At 42.1% G+C, this 21386-nt stretch overlaps 1 protein-coding gene across 3 annotated transcripts in view; it reads right to left on the bottom strand.

Moving 5' to 3' along the window:
- TMEM241 (transmembrane protein 241) overlaps positions 1 to 21386 on the bottom strand; it is an 82567-nt gene that overhangs the window by 47945 nt on the left and 13236 nt on the right. For all 3 annotated transcript variants that reach the window (XM_067546656.1, XM_067546672.1, XM_067546664.1), the window contains exons 4-10: positions 20464 to 20545; positions 17339 to 17416; positions 15659 to 15684; positions 13923 to 13974; positions 11554 to 11602; positions 7720 to 7765; positions 6966 to 7001 (exon numbers count right to left, since the gene is read on the bottom strand). In XM_067546656.1, the coding sequence (XP_067402757.1) occupies positions 6966 to 7001; positions 7720 to 7765; positions 11554 to 11602; positions 13923 to 13974; positions 15659 to 15684; positions 17339 to 17416; positions 20464 to 20545 (369 nt within the window). The remainder of the gene's footprint in view (positions 1 to 6965; positions 7002 to 7719; positions 7766 to 11553; positions 11603 to 13922; positions 13975 to 15658; positions 15685 to 17338; positions 17417 to 20463; positions 20546 to 21386) is intronic.

The raw sequence follows: 21386 nt of genomic DNA, 5'->3' as shown, positions 1-21386 counted from the left end.
AACCTGAGAATGGGGGGGGGGGGGGCGGAACGCCGGGAAATACTTCAAAGTTGTGTGTGTGTTGCAGCTCTCAAACTTCTTTGTATGTGGCCTCGAGGGTCAGTAAGTTTGGCCACCCCTGGTATATAGAGCAGTATAAGAAGTCATTGTCTGTATGAAATTTTAGTTTGTATTAAAACTAGTGCATTTAATGCAGACTGTTGTAAAACTAGGCAAATATCTAGAGGAGTTGATGTACTCTCTGGAAGACCTTTGTGTATCCCTAGGGCTACACGTACCCTTGATTGAGAACCACTGGACAGATAACCTTTTGATGTCCCTTCCAGCCCCACATTTCTATCAATCAATAAGGAGTGGCACACAGCCACCTCTCCACAGGCAAAAACCTGGGAAGAAATTGTGACTCATTGTTTCTGGGAGAAGCAATTAGTGCCACCACTTTGCCAGGTGCACATTACTTCACCCTCACACTGAACACCCTGCCAGCTCTATTAGTCAGAACTTGAGGTGGTGAGAAGGATGGAACCGCACCCAGTCCTTGCCTATCGGCTGTGGGGGAGAGTACCCAGCATGAGTTCCCTCCTCTTTGCCCACACTCCAGCCAAGAGACAAGGAGCACTGATAGCAGCATGTGTGAGAGCAGAAGTGGTCCCTGCATGGCTCCCTGGGGCTGGGCCACAACCTGCCCCTCATTTATTTTTCATCCTATGTAAGAACTGCAGGTAGCCCTCCAGAGGTGAAAGCAGCTTCACTAACACACTACATGTCCTAGCCCCTCATCGCTATCTCACAGCCTAAAAAGTGGAGGGAGGGCGTTCAAGAGTCTTTTCAAATCTGCAGTCTAAAATGATTTGCAACTTGCCTTGTGAACAACGCCAACAGAGGCAGACTGTGCATTTTGCAAATGAATTCCCTCTGATTTATCTTCCATGTGCTGATTAAAATAACAACCCCACTTTAAATCATGACAAAATAGGCCAGATAAGGACTGGGGATTATACAGCGATTGGAATTAGCTCTAAATCTGTTCTGCTAGTGAACAGAAGATTCATCATTCCACATAAATGTATATAATATTTCCACTGCTTAATCAAAGTAGATTCTTAAATATTTACAATGTATTGGTCACAGCCAACACACCACTCATTTTGTGTGTGGGATATGGGGGGGGGGGGCGGCGCAATGACCAAAGCACAAACATACAATAAATGGGAAGAGGGAAGGGGGGACAAAGGAAAAGTAAAAGTGGTAAATATTCTCTCTTTGCTAGTTGAACCCTGCTATGTCTCCCAGACCTCTCAAAGTGATGCTAAATTTGAAAGCAACAAGATGAGTTAAAGCCCATGGAGAAGTAGCTGTATCCTGTTGCTCTACTCTAGAGCAGCAAAATGCCCCCCTGAAGAGGACAGGAGAAAAAGACTGAAGGGAAAGCAGACCATCCCTTGAAGAAGATAACCCAGATATAAGGGAGGCCTTCAGAATGGTCAGATAGGACACCCAGTCTTTGATATTGGAACCAAACTTCCAAGCTTTTAGAGCTAAAAGGTTTCTATTTGGGCTATGTGACTGACAGATTATTTGCAGGCTGGTAAAAATCAACTTTAATAGGCTTTTCTATAATAGAATTTTAAGAAATGTCACTTAAATCATGGTCAAATTTCTGAGAAAGATACTTTAACTAATGCCGTATTTTCAAAATCCAGCAAATCCCTCTTCAGACCTCTCTCATTCTACAGAGTTCCCCTCCATCTTTCTAATGGCCACACTAAAGACAGTCTCCCAAAAAATTCATTCCAAATTTTAAACAAGAATCAGTACATGCAGGGATAGGCTGCATTAAGATACTTAGCTTGTTTCAGTTACACTCTTGGCAATTCCAGATGGAGCCAATATATCTGATCTTTTTAAAAAAAACTTAATAGCTTGGGGCAAAATTTTTAATCTGCTCCATCCAGGCACCATCTACACTAAAAGTGCGAAAAATTTTGCCCCAAGCGATTACATGCCATTAATATATTAGAATATTTAGAATCTACACTAAAAGTGCAACTTTGTTTTCATAACCCGGCAGTAATACTTTCATCTGACCCTATTACAGCAAGTTGTGTTCACACGGCACCATTTTTATGCACAGTCACATGTAAACCATCTGAGCAGGGTTAAATAACGTGGATATACAGACACCAGCAGCCTGTAGATACTAGCACTCCCACCATCAGCATGCAGCAGAGCTACAACTAGTCCAATAGTGTGAAATTTCCTGAAAAGCATTAGAGTAGACAAGGCCAGTGAAAAGCACCACACCTTCACAGAACCTGGCATCTCAGACTGCTGTATTCAGTTGAGACTGGGCTAGGATACAAGGTGTGTTGTAGACACATTCGCTAACTCATGCTAATTAATACAGGATCAACCCCAACTAAATCATCCCAGCCAGACCCTTTATCAAGCCGGGCCTTAAAAACCTCTAACGATGGAGATTCCGCCTCCTCCCTAGCTAACCCATTCCAGTGCTTCACCACCCTGCTAGTGAAAAAGTTTTTCCTAATATCCAACCTAGACCTCCCCCACTGCAACTTGAGACCATTGCTCCTTATTCTGTCATATGCCACCACTGAGAACAGCCTAGCTCCATCCTCTTTGGAACTCCCCTTTAGGTAGTTGAAGGCTGCTATCAAATCCCCACTCACTCTTCTGAGGACTAAATAAGCCCAGTTCCCTCAGCCTCTCCTCAAAAGTCATGTGCTTCAGCCCTCTAATAATTTTTGTTGACCTCCACTGGACTCTCTCCAATTTGTCCACATCCTTTCTGTAGCGGGGGGCCCAAAACCAGATACAGGGGAATAATCACTTCCCTCAATCTGCTGGCAATGCTCCTGCTAATGCAGTCCAATATGCCATTAGCCTTCTTGGCAATAAGGGCACACTGTTGACTCATATCCAGTTTCTTGTCCACTGTAACCCCCCGTTTCTTTTCTGCTGAACTGATGCTTAGCCAGTTGGTCCCCAGTCTGTAGCAATGCGTGGGATTCTTTCTTCCTAAGTGCAGGACTCTGCACTTATCCTTGTCGAACCTCATCAGATTGTCATCTAGATCACTCTGTATCCTATCCCTACCTTCCAGCGTACCTACCACTTCCCCCAGCTTAGTGTCATCCGTGAACTTGCTGAGAGTGCAATCCACCCCATCCTCCAGATCATTAATGAAGATGCCAATCCCTGGGACACTCCATTTAATACCAGCTGCTAACTAGACATCAAGCCGTTGATCACTACCCGTTGAGCCTGATGATCTAGTTAGCTTTCTATCCATCTTATAGTCCATTCATCCAACCCATACTTCTTTAACTTGCTGGCAAGAATACTGTGGAAGACTGTATCAAAAGCTTTGCTAAAGAAAGGCATATCACGTCCACCGCTATCCCCACATCTACAGAGCCAGTCATCTCATCACAGAAAGCAATCAGGTTGGTCAGGTATGACTTGCCCTTGGTGAATCCATGCCGACTGTTCCCCTTCCTCTCCTCCAAGTGCTTAAAAATGGATTCCTTGAGGACCTGCTCCATTATTTTTCTGGGGACTGAGGTGAGGCTGATTGGTCTGTAGTACCCCAGATCCTCCTTCTTCCCTTTTTAAAAGATGGGCACTATGTTTGCCTTTTTCAAATCATCCGGGACCTCCCCTGATCACCACGAGTTTTCAAAGATAATGTCCAGTGGCTCTGCAGTCATATCAACCAACTCCCACAGCACCCTCAGATGCATTACATCCAGCCCAATGGATTTGTGCATGTCCAGCTTTTCTAAATAGTCCTGACCCTGTTCTTTCACCACTGAGGGCTGCTCACCTCCTCCCCATACTGTACTGCCCAGTGCAGTAGTCTGGGAGATGACCTTGTCTGTGAAGACCAAGGCAAAAAAAGCATTGAGTACTTTAGCCTTTTCCATATCAGCTGTCACTAGGTTGCCTCCCCCATTCAGTAAGGGGCCCCATACTTTCCCTGACCTTCTTCTTATTGCTAACATATCTGTAGAAATCCTTCTTGTTACCCTTCATGTCCATTGCTAGCTGCAACTCCAATTGTGCCTTGATCTTCCTGATTTCACCCCAGGATGCTGGAGCAGTATTTTTATACTCCTCCCTAGACATCTGACCAAGCTTCCACTTCTTGTAAACTTCCTTTTTGTGTTTAAGCTCACTGAAGATTTCTTTGTTAAGCTGAACTGGTTGCCTGCCATATTTGCTATTCTTTCTGCACATCGGGATGGTTTGTTCCTGTGCCCTCAATAAGGTTTCTTTAAAATACAGTCAGCTCTCCTGGATTCCTTTCCCCCTCATATTAGCCTCCCAGGGGATCTTGCCCATCAGTTCCCTGAGGGAGTCAAAGTCTGCTTTTCTGAAGTCCAGGGTCCATATTCTGCTGCTTTCCTTTCTTCCTTTTGTCAGGATCCCGCACTCGACCATCTCATGGTCATTTCAGGTTGTCATCCACTTCTACTTTCTCTACCAATTGTTCCCTGTTTGTGAGCAGCAGGTCAAGAGGAGCACGGCCCTAGTTAGTTCTTCCAGCACTTGCACCAGGAAGTTGTCCCCAACACTCTAGCTGTCTGGTGTAGACAAGGCTGTGTGTACTTTAACATGCTAAGTTGGTCAAGCTAAATCTTAGGCTTCCCCATACTCTTTAACTTGGCCATTTTAGCATGTTAATGGTGCCGTAGGGTTCACAATAACTGGCTGATACAGTTTTAAACAGCACTTAATTAAAATGTTCTAGTTAACACATTTAATAAAAACATCACTTTTCTATGGCCTCAACAAGGTCCAATTGCCATGGGACCGAATGTCCCTTTGAAAAGGAAAAAAAAAAAGAGCCAAATCAAAGAAATCTAAGTTTCCAATCACCTGTCTCCCTTCTAATCAAAGAAATCAAACTAGCTGTTTTCTGGCATTTGCTTTGTACCAACAACTTCCAAGCACAGAGGACCTATAAAGCCCTGGATAATGAAAATCTTTCCAGGCTGATCCTTGTTAACATTCACTGCTTTTGAGAAACTGAAAAAGCACCTGCTCCAATTCACACATTTTTATTACTTCTAAAAAAAAAACTTTAACGCTGGGATGCTGGCCACAGCTAGATCATCAGATCTTACAGCTCCTTAGCTACAAGTGCTTTCTTTTCCAACATGCATGCAGTAAATGTCCACAAGCAGGAAGGTGTTAAATGAAATGGTTTTATGCTATAAATCTCCTAAATCTTCATTTTTTTTTTTATGAATTTTTCATATTTGATTTGGCTGAAGTTTTTTTGGGGGGGCAAGCTCTACCTAAAGTATAAAGCCATGGAAAAAAGATCATGTTAAGACTTTAAAACAAATCTCTGAAATGATAATGATTTTCAGGTAAAATGGAACCACAAATTCTCTGAGGGCACAGCTTCAATGGACTTTCATCCATTTACACAGCAGAGAATCTGGCCCTAATTTGCAACCCAAGCTCTACATTTCAAATTTGGATCCAAGATATGAATCTAAGGTTTGGGCTCATCTGTAGTTTTCAATTAAATGACAGTGGAGATTCATAGTTCATGCATGTGCTAATTACAAGGAATAGGATTTTATTGCTTGCTGTACTTTTCCACCTCATCTTTAAACAAATAGCCCTATTTAGGGTATTCTTAGCAGAGCCACACAGTCAAGAATTTTTTGTGTATAAACACCATATTTCCAGTCATGTGACTGCACCATTCCTGAAAATTATCACAATCAATAGATGTCTGTCTCCTTTGTCAAAAATGTGCTTTTTACTTGAGAAATCTTGGAGAATAGATTGATTGCCTTAGGACATGAAGCTACATCAAGCAAATGGATACTCATGCACTATCAGGGCGTGTTGCATTGCTAAATTTTCTTTGGCACATACAAAACCTGCATTAATGGCCTACTTCAGCCACCTTATCCATGCAAATGGGAGATTTTTGTCTGATTAAGGTGAAGAGGACTGGAGCCTTATGCTTTTCAGCTTGATGTTCATAGAGTTACAAGGTAAAGGTAGTCAAGTAACTGCCTTAGGCCTATCCCACTGATGTATTTGTATAGGCCCATGCCGGCAGGAGCCCCACATGCACATCCATAAACCCACACTTTCATCTCCAATCATTCTTTCATGTGTGTCTGCTACTAGCTCAAGTTCTTGATTTTATTTCTCTTTCATTGTCATCTTTCACTAGCACCATTTAACAGTGTACATGCATGGGGCTCACCAGGGGTCAGAGAGATTCGCAGGCAGATGAAGGTTGCCACAGTATTATTTCTTATCCCCCAATAACAAAGCCAAAGTAAAAAGAGCAGATGCACTTTGTGCCTTCCTTTAGATATCACTTTGTGTTTTAGTCCAGGCAGCCAAAAGGTGATGGGGGTCAGCATGGGTACGTAGAGGTGAGCAGGGAGATTTGATTAGAGGGTCCTACGTGTCTTACATCAGACAAAATCCAAGGACAGACATGCTCGCTAACTCCCATTGGCTATGATTTGATACCCCGCATTAATTCCAACAATTAAAGGTCTGAATTATCTGTCCCATATAAAGCACCGTTTTTAATAATCCCCGTTATTGCCAGTGCTTTTTGTGTGAGATGTGTCAATAACTAACACCTTTCCTTTGGTATTAATTGTTGTTGCTTGATCTCCTCCAGGTTTTCTTTCATCAAGTCATTCTGTCAATCTTACGTTTGGAGATCAGTAATTACTCATAGTTAACATACAATTACCTTTTCACATGTAACTTGGCATGCACACCTATTATCTCACCCTAAAATATTCTACTGTTGGATCCATGCCCTTTTATAAACATTAGACGTATTTGGTTAGTAGCTCATCAGCTGTGTTTCTGAAACAAGACAGTGTTGAAAATGGAAACATCCACCACATAAGAACAATCACTGTGTAACAAAAGTTAAGTTGTTTTACCTGAATATATAGTTTATATATTGTTGGTCTAAATCACTAGGGAGAAAGAAAGGGGGGAAAAAGAACTTTATCAGTAAAGCAGTCTAATGGCAGCACTTTCTAGCTAGGAGTGATTTAAAATATCAACATATTAATTAAAAAAACCATTTAAATAGTTTTAACAGTATTTCAAGTTTATTGCTCAGTCATCCCCACTAAGGAAAAACTCCCATTAACTTCTATAGGAGTTTTGTCTGACTAAGAATTGGGCCCTTAAGTTATGTCTACACTGCAGTGTAAGCCCAGGATTCGAACTCCGGCTCAAGCTTAGTCATCCTCCCCTGCAACACAACACACACTAAGCCAGGGCTCCAGGATGTATGCAGGCTCTGCAGCACTCAAGCTTCGCACAGGCCAATGTTTGTAAAATAACTGTGCCAGGAACCAAGAGGTACATTTTTTTGAATGGGGCCATGATTCATTAATGTACTAGTGAATTGCGTCATAAGTTAGCAGTGTTCATCTTAGTGCTGCATACAATACATTGAAGTGTATCATAAAGGGGAACAATCAACATTGTTCATTTTATAAGAAAAGTTCCTAATGGTCAGTTGGTAGCCATCAAAGAAAGCTAATCTAACCAGGGTCACCTAGTTTATCTCGATAAAGCAGAGTAGAGATGCCTATGGTTTACCTGCCTGCTATATAAATGGGTACATCTACCCTTCTGTGATGGTCATGCCTTTCTTTTAAAAAGAAAATATATAATCATTACCTTAACGAACTAGTTTTCCACAACTTGTGAATTACTTTGTAAACCCCTGAAATTGAAATGATATGTGTAAATGGTCTAATACATGATTAACATGCTATATTCATTTGATAGTGATACAAACAGACATTTGTACTCTATACCAGCATGGAACAAAGGATGCACACAATTGCTAACAAAAATAACCTAAAAATAATGTTTTTTTAAAACTTTTTCATATCACCAATTAAGGATTATTGCATTTTACAAGTTATATCAGGACATCACTCAAGAGACAAGATAGACATAAATTTGCTATAATGCAACAGCTGCTTGTGCCTGTCCCATAGTTTGTATCTGCACTGCTTATTTCTTCTCCAGGTACAGAACTTTACATTTGCTAATACTGAAACTCCTTTACTGTCTGCAGCTGCCCCAGCTCTAATTCCTCCAGGTTGTTTTACAATTTTTTTTTGTCCACTGTTTGTTTGCTACCTTTTGGTGTCTGTAAGATGATGAGAGGTTTTCACCCACCAAGAAAGGGAAAGCTTTTGGCATTAGTCTTTTAAGGCCTTTTCATCAGGACTTGTTTTACTGTCTCCCAATAATCACAACACACAAAGCAAATCCACTGAAACACTGGGCAATAAATCCCATAAACTTTCCCTGCTTTAAACAATCAGGAAGATAGAGGATACAACCTTCTCTTAAAGCTAACTTCCTCTTCCTTTTATATTCCACCCTCATGTGACAGGCAGGGACCTGTTAACGCTTTACAGTCTGCAGCACTCTTGTTTCGTCTCAGTGTGATTAGCAAAATTTGATCACAATTGCATTCACCTTCTCACACACGTCACACACACATACACACACACGTCTTGTTAGTGGGTTTGTGTTTCAAGCAGAGGAATGCACTAAAGCTCTTCAGCTGAGCAACATCAATTGTCCAAGCAGCTTTCTAAGTTGCAAGGAGCTCCAGCCGCACTGCTCATCCGTTGTGACAGACAGGCTGATGGATCCCTGGAAGTAGTCTTCCATCTCACTGGACCACCAGTGTTTATGAACCCACCAGGGTTTATGAGATCCACTGAGGCTGTGTCTATACAAACATTTAGTTCACAGCAAGCTGGGGTGTAAGTCTATCCTGCACTGGCCTGCCCGCACTCAGGGTATGTCTGTATCGCACACTAAACTTGGGACTGTGGGACCCAGGCTTGTGGACTTGGTGTTTCCAAGCCCACACCTGAGCATCCTCACTTCACTGTAAACCTGGATTTAGAGTTGCTGGACTCTGGTCTCACAGCCACGCTAGTGATCCATACTGCACTACGCATACGTTCCAGTCTGCATCTGACACATCGCAAAATGACAGGGCTTGGACCCGACCCACAGTGGGACTGGTGCTCTCACTCATCCTCCAGCAGGGTGCTGAGGAATCACTGAACCGACTCAGACTGACGTGTGTGGATGGAAGGGGGGTTTCGTGTGCAGTGTAGACATACCTTAAGTGTTTGTATGAACTCTGCTGCCACACACTGACGGTATGTCTACACTGCAATAAAAGACCCCTGGCACAGGTGCAGCTGGCCCAGATCAGCTGACTCAGGCTTGCTGGAGCTTGGAGCTGCAGGGTTATAAAACTGCAATGAAGACCTGTGGTCTCAGGCTGGAGCCCAGGCTCTGAGGGGAGTGGAGTGGTGTCAATTTTTAGTCCTGCAGCTTAAGCCCCAGGAGCCTCAGTCAGCTGATTCAGGCTCTCAGCTTTGGTGCTGCAGTTTTTTTATTGCAGTGAAAAATACCCTAATTAGTTCCTTAGTGTGCTTTGCTCTACTCCAGTTTCAAAGTGGGTTAGATCAAAAAGCACTAGGAAATCTAGTGTATGTGTAACACCGACAGACCCCCGGTCACTGGCAGCCAGGATCAAACCCCGGACCTCTGGAGCTTAATGTATAAGCTTCTGCTGCATGAGCTAAAAGACACCTCTCTCTTAGCCAAGGCTGTAGCAGACTCATCAAGCTCTAGCTCAGTGATCCCCAAACTTTTTTTGTGATACCCCCATGTACCCAGTCCATGCCCCACCCTAAGAGCCAGGGTCCAGTCAGGAGCTGGGGGCTGTGGCTGGGAGCTGGGGACAGAGATGCAAATGGGGCTGTAGCCAGTAGTGGAGCCATGGTTGGGACCTGGGGGCCAAGACTTTGGCCAGAGCTATGGCTGCGGCCAGGGCCAGAGTGAGGCTGGATAGTGCTCCCACCCTGCCCTGTGGGGGCTGGCTCAGACCTCGCCTCAGCCCTCCCTCCCCCAAACGTTCCTCCGCACCCTCCTAAAAGGGGTGCAACCCACAGTTAGGGGATTGCTGGTCTAAATGCCACTAAAGGGGGACAGACTGCCACACCAAGTAAGCATGGGTAACGTCATCAGGGTCACTTAGCGTGCAGCAGACTACTGTGGAATAGATAAACACCATAGCTTGTTCCAAACTAAACGTTCATGTAGACAAGCCCTGAACTAGTGGAAGGAAAAATATTGTTTGTCATGGTAAAGAGTAAAACACTTGCTAAGCAAATGCTGAATATGTAGCTTATGCATTGTATTGTTGTTTTATCCAAATACAAATGAGCAAATATTTACAAAGTGACACTTACTCAAGAAAGTTACTTATTATTTCTTATTTATATTCCAGTAGCGCCTAGAATGGAGTCTCTAAGCACTATACACTTATACAGGAGGAGACAATCCCTGCACCAAAGAGTTTATAATCTAAATAGACCATGTAGAAAGGAAGTACTGTTATCCCCATTTTACAGAGGGGAATCGACACAGAGAGAGATCAAGGCCAAGATCTTCAGAGGTATTTAGAATCTGGATCTGAGTGACTTGCCCAAGGTCATACAGCAAGTCTATTGCAGAGCCAAGAATTTACTCAGATTTTCTGAGACATGGTTCAATGCTTTAGCCACAAAACCACCCTTCCAGGGGTGATAATTTTAAAGGTGTAAATGAACTGGAGACCGGTGAATCTTGTGGTTTAAATGTTGTGCTTTTAAAACATGTATCTGTTTTATTGAGTTGTGTCAATTTAAAATTAGCATTTATTTTTATATTTATTGTTTGTGCATAATGACCTATGGCTAAGACCCTTATATTAATTAATGTATTCTTATTTAATTATTGCTACTTTCCTGATCTGCAGATTTTCCAGGCTTGACTGTTTAAGCTACCACTGAAAGAGTGTGTCACTGACATCAGATTTACAGTGCCAAAGCCCATAATTCCAGAATTTATCCAAATTACAGAAAAAAACCACAGAAATAAATCCAAATGCCACAGAAAGTGAAACCCACAGTTTAAATTTAAAAATGCCAGAGGATTGTACACTCACTTACAGATATACTTTCCTCCAGGTGTATATTTTGCAGAGATTTTCAGTATTTTAGAATACTACCTGCCAAAAGACTTTTTAAATAAAATCAGTGTGTGTAAGTAAAACTCAGACCACAAGCTATTAGTAAATGTTTTCCAAGGAAGATCTATTAGTGAACAAAAGCATCAAAACCCAGCAAAACAACCACTGTTTATTAAAATTATATGTGAATTTTCTGATCCAGAGCTTTCCCTCACTGCCACACCTACTTTCTTCTATTGTTGTTTTCAATTTAAAAGGCTATAAAAGAGGGTGGGAGGTGAAACGTTCCTATTTTCTGCTCTGCCATGCAACATGAGACAAAACCCTCTCTTATCTTTCATCAAAATATTTCTTCTTCCTCTTATCACGAGTCTAAATTTCCCTGCCTTCACAATAAGGCCATAATTTGCCTGCTTGATGGGTTTATTTTCTCAAACAAGTTTTTCAAAACTTACCAACACAGACCAAGTGAATTAGAGCCCAGAAATAGCCATCTGGATCAAACTGCAACAGAGAACAACTAAATAAATAAATGCACATGCACGTAAATGTATCCACAAATATTTCCTTTGTATTTGGTTTCACAAGCCAAATGCAATGGGAACTGTGCTACAAACAACAACACATTAAGAGAGAGTAAAGCTTTCTCAGAATCTCTCTCAGAGCCCAGTTCATCCTCCCTCAGTGTATCCTAACTTCATATTCCATGGACCAGCTCGTCATCTAGTGAAAATCAGTATAGCTCAGTTGGCTTCAGTGGGGCTAGCTACATTGATAGAGGCGATGGCTACGTACACACTGATGGCATTCGCCACTGTCAGATTGATTTTTCCGGATCGATTGAGCGGCAGTGAAGACACGCTCAATCGATCCGGAATTCGATCTACTAAAACCACCTCCAAAAAAAGCATAGCGCTGCGTCGACGGACATGCATTTCCCATAGGCGCAGCGCAGTGGAGACGGTGCACTAAAGGGAAATAATGAAGTCGACGGGAGTTACGCAAGCTACTCTGCGTAACTTGCGTAACTCCCTTTGACTGCCACCGAATTTTGCCTGAGAATCCGGCCCTCCTCATCTCCACTCTCTGCTGTCAAACCCTGGCATTGCAGCTATTATTCTTCAAGCAGAGGAAAAGAGACATGACTCCCTCAGAAAGCTGTCACTGCCAAGTCACCTAAATCAGCGTAGCAGACAGGAGATCGCTGCAGAGTGCTGTAATGTACTCCTTCCCACAGTAGCTAGTCATGCTGTCTCCCCAAGGGTACATCTACATGGCCAAAATGACCTGCAGCAGCGAGTCTCAGAACCAGGGTCAACTGGGTCAGACTCGTGGGGTTCATGCAGTGGCGCTAAAAATAGCAGTGTAGACGTTTGGGCTCAGGCTGGAACCTGGGCTCCGAGACTCTCTCCCTTTGTCTGGTTTCAGAGCCCGGGTTCCAGCCCAAACATCTACAATGATATTTTTAGCGCCGCAGCATGAGCCCCACAAGCCCGAGTCTATTGACTCAGGCTCTGAGATGCATTGCTGTGGGGTTTGTTTGGGTTTTTTTTTTGCAGTGTAGATGTACCCCAAGATTCCCAGCCTCTGCAGGCTTGTGACAGGAGAGGCTATATTCCTGGATCAAACAAAGATTGCAGTGAAGAGCACTAGACCTGCCCCAGACGTATCCCTTCTGCTACAGTATCTAAATAAGCACTCTTTCAGTATACATACACACACACACCAAAAATACAGAAAACATCGTTTGGGGGGGGGGGGGGGGAAGACAACTTCTGCTACTTAGATTGTGAGCTTTAGGGGACAGGGCCGCATCTTTTTGTTATGTTTGTGCAGTACCTGAATAATGGAGTCCTGGTCTATGAGTGTTTATCATACTTATATGGTCTCCATGCTTCTATGGCCATCTTTGTATCTGGGTACCTCACAATCTTTAATTTATGCTTACAACACTCTGAGAGGCAGGGAATAGGGATGTTAAATATTGGTTACAAAAGGTAACCGTTTAAACTATTAAAATTATATTGGTTGAAAAGTTAACTGATAAAATTGTGTGTCCCCCCTACACTCCGCTCCCTCCCCTCAACCTCTGAGTAACACCCCCAGCTGGGCTCCACGGGGACCGAGAGCAGCAGCTGTGAAAGCAGGAGCTTGTGCACGCCTGGCCCAGCTCCGAGGGGGGCCCCTGTCTCAGACCCGTAGACCGGGTCCCCAGTGTTCCACAGTGGGGTTCTCCATGCCTGCACCAGGGGCTCGGCCTCCCGGGCAGCAGCAGCAGTAGTAGCAGCAGCATGGCCCCGCCATCACCATGGAGACTGAGAGCCCGCACTGCCAGTTAACCCTGCACCGCCAGTTGCCAGTTAACGGACTAAGTATTAGTCTAACCGGAAAGACTAATACTTTTCGGTTAACTGTTTAACTGATTAGTATTTTATATCCCTAGGAAGCAAGTGCTATTATTGCCATTTTACAGATAGGAAACTGAGGCACAGAGAAGCAAAGTGACTTGCCCAAGATCACCTAGGAAGTTGGTGACATAGCAGGAAATTAAACCTAAGTCTCCTGAGTCCCAGGCTATCACCTTAGCCACTGGAACAACCTTCCCCAAAGCTAGGTCTCTGAGGAGCTACTGCAATACAAATAAATAAAATAATAATGATCATATATTATGTAGTTAGGCCAAGGAGACAGTTTTATAACCTTTCACAAAACTGACTCTGAATTACCTTAGTGCACAAGCAAAAGCCCTGCAAATATGTCCCCCTGCTTGCAAACAGGACTCCCAAATACCAAGGTCAAAGACGGCTGACAAACCAGAACCTACCTGCGTGTCAAACAAAGGAAGGCACCCTGCTGCGATCAGGAGAAACAGCACACTGTGTGGAAGAAAACAAAGACCTATTGCTCTTAACCCAGTGCTGCACTCTCAGATGAGATAGGGAGTTTCCATTCAATCTCACACTATGCTCCCTTCATTTGTACCTAGATTATCATCTTTTCCACCAACATGAAGGTATTTTACCTGTTCTCTGTTGTATTTAACAACAAAAATAATTTAATCAGCAGAAAAGAATATCTGGGCAAAATATACATGAGTTAATGCTGTGGACAAGTTTTGTACTCAAGAATATTAATCGTATTATGCCAGATTCTCATTTACCATTCAGTCCCTTCATACCACTCCAGCAGCACAAAGAGGGTCAGGTTATGGTGATAAAAGGCCAGCTGTTCCACTTGTTGAGGGGAGTTCCCTACAGAGCTGGCACCTGCACCAGCCACCCTTCCTTCCACTTCTAGCACAGGGGCCATGCTGGGGGGTGTGCCGGGGTGGACTGAGGATGCAGTAGAGAGAAGCTCTATTACACCAATCCTCCCCTGGTGTAAGACCCCTAAGGCTGGTCTCACTCACATCAGGGCTGAGTCAGTTGCAGAACCAGGCAGCTATAACCTGCTCATTGACAGTCCCCTTCTCCTCTACTCCAGGTAGAGCTCAGATGCAAGGCAGAATTAAGCCTGTTTTCTTTAATTGTTGTAATCCTCATCCCTCCCTATGTATCCCTTCCTTCATCTGTTGTCACCATTTCTTAAATTCATCTAAATCAGAATGTAAGCTCTTTGGGCCACAATTCATGTCTACCTTTATTTCTGCAAAGCACCATCAATAGTAACAATAATGAACATTTGATTTTGCAGTTAGTTTTCCAGGGCTGAGGGGGGCGAACGGGGGGAGGGGGGAGTGTTAAATGAGAGGAAAAAGCAAAAACAAGCAAGAAAAACCATAGGCATGGTTGATGGAAAAAAAATCCAGCGATCAAAACCCGCATATGACAAGATCACTGGGGAAAAAACACCTTGATAGAAAAAGTTCTGACACATAAATGAACATGTTGCTTCTAAACAGCGTAAATGTTAAACCAATAATCTCTGATTAGGGCCAAGGATGCAGCTGTACTTTAAAGCTCCAAAAGAGAGTGGTTAATCTACACTCTAAGAGATTGTGTAGGAAGGAACATTTGGCCTTCTGAATGAGTGGCTTTTCTATTTGTCATTCTCCCTCTCCTTTCTGGAGGTTAACTTATAGGGGCAACAAATTAGGGCCAGGTTCTTCTGCCTAGCATAAGTAAGGGTGGCAGGTTTGGGCCCTGCAATTTTTTGAAAGACCATTCTTGAGCTACTTATCAGCACTTTAAAGCTTCATTCTTTTGCTGTGTATGATTATCCTTTGGAAGCTTAAACTTGAAATAGGTTTCCTTTCCAAAAACATTTTTTTCCTCCATCACATGTATGCAATGGTTGTTTAGTCATAATCACTGGCCTTCCAGCAATGTCATTTATTTTATAAAACAAACAAACAAAAAATCTATTTAAACAGTTGTTTTTTAGAAAATGAAAATATATATAGATGATTTAATTACATAAATGCTGCAACTTGGGCCTACTGCCCAGAATAATGTGTTTTAAGTTCTACATTGTTTTGGTGTTCCATTAATTGAAGCAAATATAGACACCAGAGCCAAAACCAGTGCAATTCACTGCATCTGAGTAGCTTAAAAGACTTACCTACAGATTTTTAGGAGAGAGGTCTGCTGTATAAAAAGAAAGATAATGTGCTCAAAAGATGTAAAGTAACTGATCACTTAAAGTGTAGTCATTTTTTGCATTAAGATGGGTTGTAGATTTCAAACATTTTCTCCAGTGACTCTAAATATTTGCTATAAATAGCAAAATTCAGAACTAATAATTTAATAAAATAAGTTCTATATATGATGGCAAAGAGTCTCCCAATAAAGAGTTAAAGCCATTATTTATCCCAAAAGACAAATAAATTGGTTCAAAGAGTCTGACAAACAACAATAAACCAGCCACTTTGTTTGACTAGGCCACATGCTTTGCAGTAGTAGAATGAGGACTACAGGATGGCGTAAACCAACCTCAGATCTGAATTTTCACGGTGCTGGTCATCTTAACTTGAAACCAGGAATGAATTTCATACCTGGCGTTTATCTTTATCTTGGAGAGAGTCAAAATCCTGGATGTCTATATGCCCAAACTGGGGTGTCTGGATCAAATTATGGACACTTGTATGGTCTTTGAGCTTCAGTTTTTTAGTGGCACCCAGAGCAGGCGGTTTGTCTTTTATTCTACACACCACAGATGTAATTAATGAAAGACTGCTTTCACAGTAGGCCAAACTAGAGGAGGCTTCATGTGGTGTGAAGTGCTTGTCAGTGCCACTCTACACAGCAAATCACACTGATATCTAATAAGCAGGATCTCCAATGCATCTTTAGAGAGGGATAAAGGAAATCGGAATCTTTCTCCTGACTTAAATGGGAATTGCACTCTATAAGGGTACAGCAACACTGCGTTTTAAAACACATGACAGTGAGGCTCAAAGCCTGTGTCTACAGACTTGGGCTCGCAAGATGGCCCTAAAACAGACACATGGTCACTGTGGTTCAGGCTGGAGCTCGGCCTCTGCAGCCCATCCAGTCCGTAGGCTTCAGATCCCCAATGCCAGCCCAAACCCAAATGTCCACACAGCTGTTTTTAGTGCTGTAGCTCAAACCCCAAGAGCCCAAGTCTGTAGACCTGGGTTCTGAGATTTGCTGCCATGGGTTTTAAAACCCAATGCAAACATACCCCACAGCATCTAAAAACGTGTGTTGTTTCCCCCTGAACTTCATGCTGAGATGCGATCAGTCGGAGGTGCTGGAACAAGAGGTGCTGATTGAAGTGGCTTCCATCATATACAGGGTTACAGTCTGGTTCAATGGCTTTCAGCAGCCCTACTATAAACCTGTTCCACCACCCCTGGGATCAATCCCACTGGTGTATAGTTCACATGAGACTCATACCATTTATCAAATCACTATACACACTGCATCTGCAAGATTTAAGGGGCCCAATTCTCCTGCCATTGAGGTCAAATAATTAAGCTCTTATATCTGGCATAAAGGAGAGGGGATTTTCATTTTCAAAAGGAAAAGGTCATCAGGACCAAATCAGTCTTAAAAAAATACAGATAAAATCGTCAACATACATTCAAAGTATTTCCCCAGACAAGAAAAAGGTCAATAGCTGGATGTTTGTTGACAGTGGCTATGTCTCTGGGATTCATTGCACTGCAATCAGTGCAGACAGGAAAGCATGCAGGACTAATTTAGGTATTAAAAGAAACAAAGCATCTTGTTACATTGCAGTTACATTACTGTAGCTGGCTTTTCATATATCAATTACCTCTTTCTGCACAAACTTCTGGAATCCACAGGTTATAACTTCCGCTGCATTATGCACAGTAAGGAACACAGGAATTGGCTGCCACAGAAGGAAAATTACATTCAGAATTAGCACCTCTCTCTCTACAGTAAGCTGTTCTTATCATTTTCCTATATCTGTCTATTGATACAGAAACTTGGATATTACTTAAGGCTGTTTCTGGATACCATGGTTTTACAGGTTTGCCATCAGTTTCTCCTATGGAGAATTGCCACCAACTAGGGAAGAAGTTTAGAATTGGATACTCAGGCAGTACTGGAATTATGCCTTTGAGACAAAAGCATCCAGAGGGGCTTCTTGCTGCTATTCCAATTAAAGTAATCAAGAAATAACCAATAATAATAGTGATTAATGTGAATCCAGGTGAAGTCAATTAGACTGCAGATGCTCAGCACTTTTTTAAAATCAGGTCTGAGGTGTCTCAGATTGACAGCTGAAAACTGAGGCAACCCAAATGTCAGAAAATGTTGATTTTAATTCTTTTTATGCTCATGGGAGGAAAGTAAATAATAACATCCACAAATGGAGAGAACAGACTCAAAGAAATAAATTCATGTTTGTAAAGCGTTTGAGATCCCCTTGGATGATAAATAATGTACATATCAAATACATCTTAGATTTTACTTTGCAAAGAAGCCATAAATCCATTTTTCTGTATCTTGTTCCTCTTTCCCATATAGCTGGACAAATACTACTAAAACATTCCTACCTATAATGACAATTCAGAAGGAGCAATGAACACATTTACACAATGATCACTTCAGACACCTTTAAATTAGCAAGAAAATGGGAAAAAAAAAAACAAGCAAGCAAATAAAAGTGCATGTATACGGCAAGTTGTCAGATGCTCTTTCACTGATACTGAAAACCTAACAACAAATCCTGACCCTATTGCTAGACTTGAACTTCTGCTGCCAAGTGAAAAAATTAAAATGAGACCATCTAATATAAATATCTTGAGCTAGACACAATAATAGGAAACACTAGAAATAATGATATCCAAGGAAAGCTGACACCAGAATTTACATTCTTCTTTTTGTGGAGACAATTTACTACTTTTTTTTTTTTTTTGGTGCTATTGGCTCTTCCCACAGACGAAAAGAAACATGTTTTACAGCTAACAATTGCTCCAGATTGCCCAGCTCATTTAACCTTCTCCGTGTGTTTATTGTCTTTTATGTGAATATTTTTTAAATTTGTGAGTGGCTTTAGTTCTCATGAACGGAAAGGTTTACTGGCTGAGACCAGCCATTGTGATTGGATTCTGTGCAGACTTCCCCACATAATTCTGTCAATGCATCTCAGTCCAGACGCAAGCAATTCTCTTCCGGTTCCACACCTGTCCTGAGCAGAGAGATGGACAGTGTTTTTTGAGACATGCACAAAAGAGGATAGAGAGCTCAATCCAGTAAACAATTGTGTGTGTAAATTATTCACTCATAAATGGTGGCAGTATTGGGCCCTTGACTTGGACCATGAAATTAATTTAATTTCTACTTGGGAGGTAAACCATTGGATCCAAGAGCCAAACACACTACTTATGAGAGCAGACCCAACTCCAGTGATTTGTTATATCCATTTTCCTTATGTCTGTATTATATGCCTACAGTGGATATTGAAACATGCATTCAGGAGTGAAATTCCCTTGAGTACATGAGCCTACACCCCAGTTAGAGTCCATGACTCTAATGGGACTATTCACATAAGTAACTTTCTCATATGCCTAAATGTTTTCAGGACGGACCCCTAAATCCCCATTTGTGCACATCACAAAACCAAGTACAACTGGCAGGTTCTGCTCAAGAGAGGTTAGGACATGGACCATTAAGATCCAAGCATGGACGGGAACCTCATTGTGTGGATCTCTGCCCTCCTGCATAGAAGTGGGCTCAGCCCTTCCTCTACCCACCAAAAAATTCTCCTCTTTTCTGAATGTCCATGTATCCAGGTAATGGGGAAGTGGTGGAAACTGGGTAAACCAAGGGATGAGTGGGGGACACAGGGATATGACTTGGGAGGACTTACTCTGAACCTCCTCCATCCCTATGGAGTGCAAGCAGAAAAGACAATACAGCCTGATACCTGAGGATATATTTCTGTTCTAACAAGGAATCAGAGATGGCACCATTGTAGGTCACCAGAGGTCAGATTCAATCTGCAGGCAAATGGCACCAATTTCGTGAAGATCCCCTGTAATCCGCAGGTATGAGATGGGGCTCCACAGCCCTTTCCATGACCATGGGGGGCCCTGCTCTTTGCCCTCCCCACCCAACAAGATGAAGTTGAGGGCTATCACTGCACGCAGATCTTTATGGTGATTTCCCTCTCCACCCCTGCTGTGGGTTTTTATGTGAGTGGGTACAATCTGGAGTTGGAAGAGCATTATCTAGGTCTGGACTGGGATGCATTGACAACACTCATGGGGAAGTTTGCACAGCATCTGATCACGCAGACTGGACAATTACTATAAAATACTGCTGTGTTTTTTAAAAAATGAAGTCGCAGAATTTTCTAGAACCAAAAATATTAAAGGCAATTTAAACAAATGATATTAAATATTTCTTAAAGAATATTTGACCTCCCTCAGATCTTTACTGGGCTATTATGGTTTAAATGACCTTATGCATCTATTCAATCCCTTAATCTCTTCCCAAATAGAAAATTTGCAACTTATTTTTTCAAACCCCATAATGTGCCAGAAATATCCTGTAAAAGGAACACAAGCCTTTTCTAATAAGCCTTTTCCACTGATCTCCTTCTACAGCCCATTTCCAATAGAGAAAAACAATTAAAAAAATCAGAGTTCATAACTCCTCCAGCAACTTCACTGTTTGCATATGGCAGACTGGTGAGGCTTTATTCTGCAAGATTCTTGGGAAGTGCTGAGTCCTCGCAGCTGTCACTGAAGTCAGTGGGAGGTTAGGGTATGAGCTGCCTCTCGGTGATGCTCTACACCTTGCAGGATCAAGCCTCTAATCTCTAGTAGTGTTAGTAAAACAGCACTAAAATCCTTGCTTGTGGAATATTTTCTTTACCCATGAAATATAGAGAATCTGATTATTCATTTCCATTGGTGTGTTTCTTACCAATCTAGATAATGCCCTGGAGCCTGCATAGATAATGCCCACAAAAAGCACAGAAACAGGGAGCCATGTCAGTACTTCAGACCTGTAAAAAGAATTAAAAAGACCATTATTTACCAAATTCCTTTTACAAATGGTCATCAACAGCAGTTGTTTATGGTAGACAACGTAAAAGGGATTTCTCTCAAGCAAAGTTGTGCATATTTAATTCAGTGTTTTGCCCCCACATTCCCACCCCCAATTTACTTAAGAAATCTCCAGGATAGAAAAGAACAAGTTAACTCATCTAACCCCAAATTTCCATTTTATTGAAGCAGCAGTTGTGCTCCCCACTATATATCCCCTCAGAATACTTGTTTAACTTCCATTCACAGCAATTGTTCATATTGGTTTAGCAGACAGATTTAATTTTAATTGGCATCACTAATGCTCAAGAGAAGATGGAAGAGCTGATAGATGAAGGTATAAAATGTCCTGTATGATGCAAATGCATATACATGTTTATTCCTCAGATAGGTCTGCAAACATATTCTTCCTAAGGTCACTTTGCCCCTGTGAGATCTAATTGTTTCATCTAATTTTTCTTAGTCACGTTTTTTGTAGTGGGCTGAAGTTTCACCTTTGTGAAGAGTCTTCAAAATTTGTTTTCTTTTACAAGTCTCAGAGGGTGGGGGAGGAAAAGCACCAATCAAGTGGTTAACGTCAGTGGGAGTACAGTGGTATCAAATCCTGAGTAAGGGGGAAAGGAGGTAGCCGCTTTTTCCATTGACTTCGATTGGCTTTGGATCAGACCTAACAGATCATGAAGTAACTCCAGAATATTTAGCTTTAAAAAGTGTGGAATCCTAGTTCTTCAAAAGTAATTTGAATACTACAAAACAAGCCCCTGGTTTCATGTTCATGAATTGTGCACAAGAGTCAAAAAG

Source organism: Emydura macquarii, unplaced genomic scaffold (genome assembly GCF_026122565.2).
Source record: "Emydura macquarii macquarii isolate MOO-44397 ecotype Brisbane River unplaced genomic scaffold, CSIRO-AGI_Emac_v2 contig_212, whole genome shotgun sequence".
Classification (NCBI taxonomy): domain Eukaryota; kingdom Metazoa; phylum Chordata; order Testudines; family Chelidae; genus Emydura; species Emydura macquarii.
The sequence above is the reverse complement of the archived record's forward strand: the minus strand, read 5'-3'. Positions and strand labels throughout refer to the sequence as shown.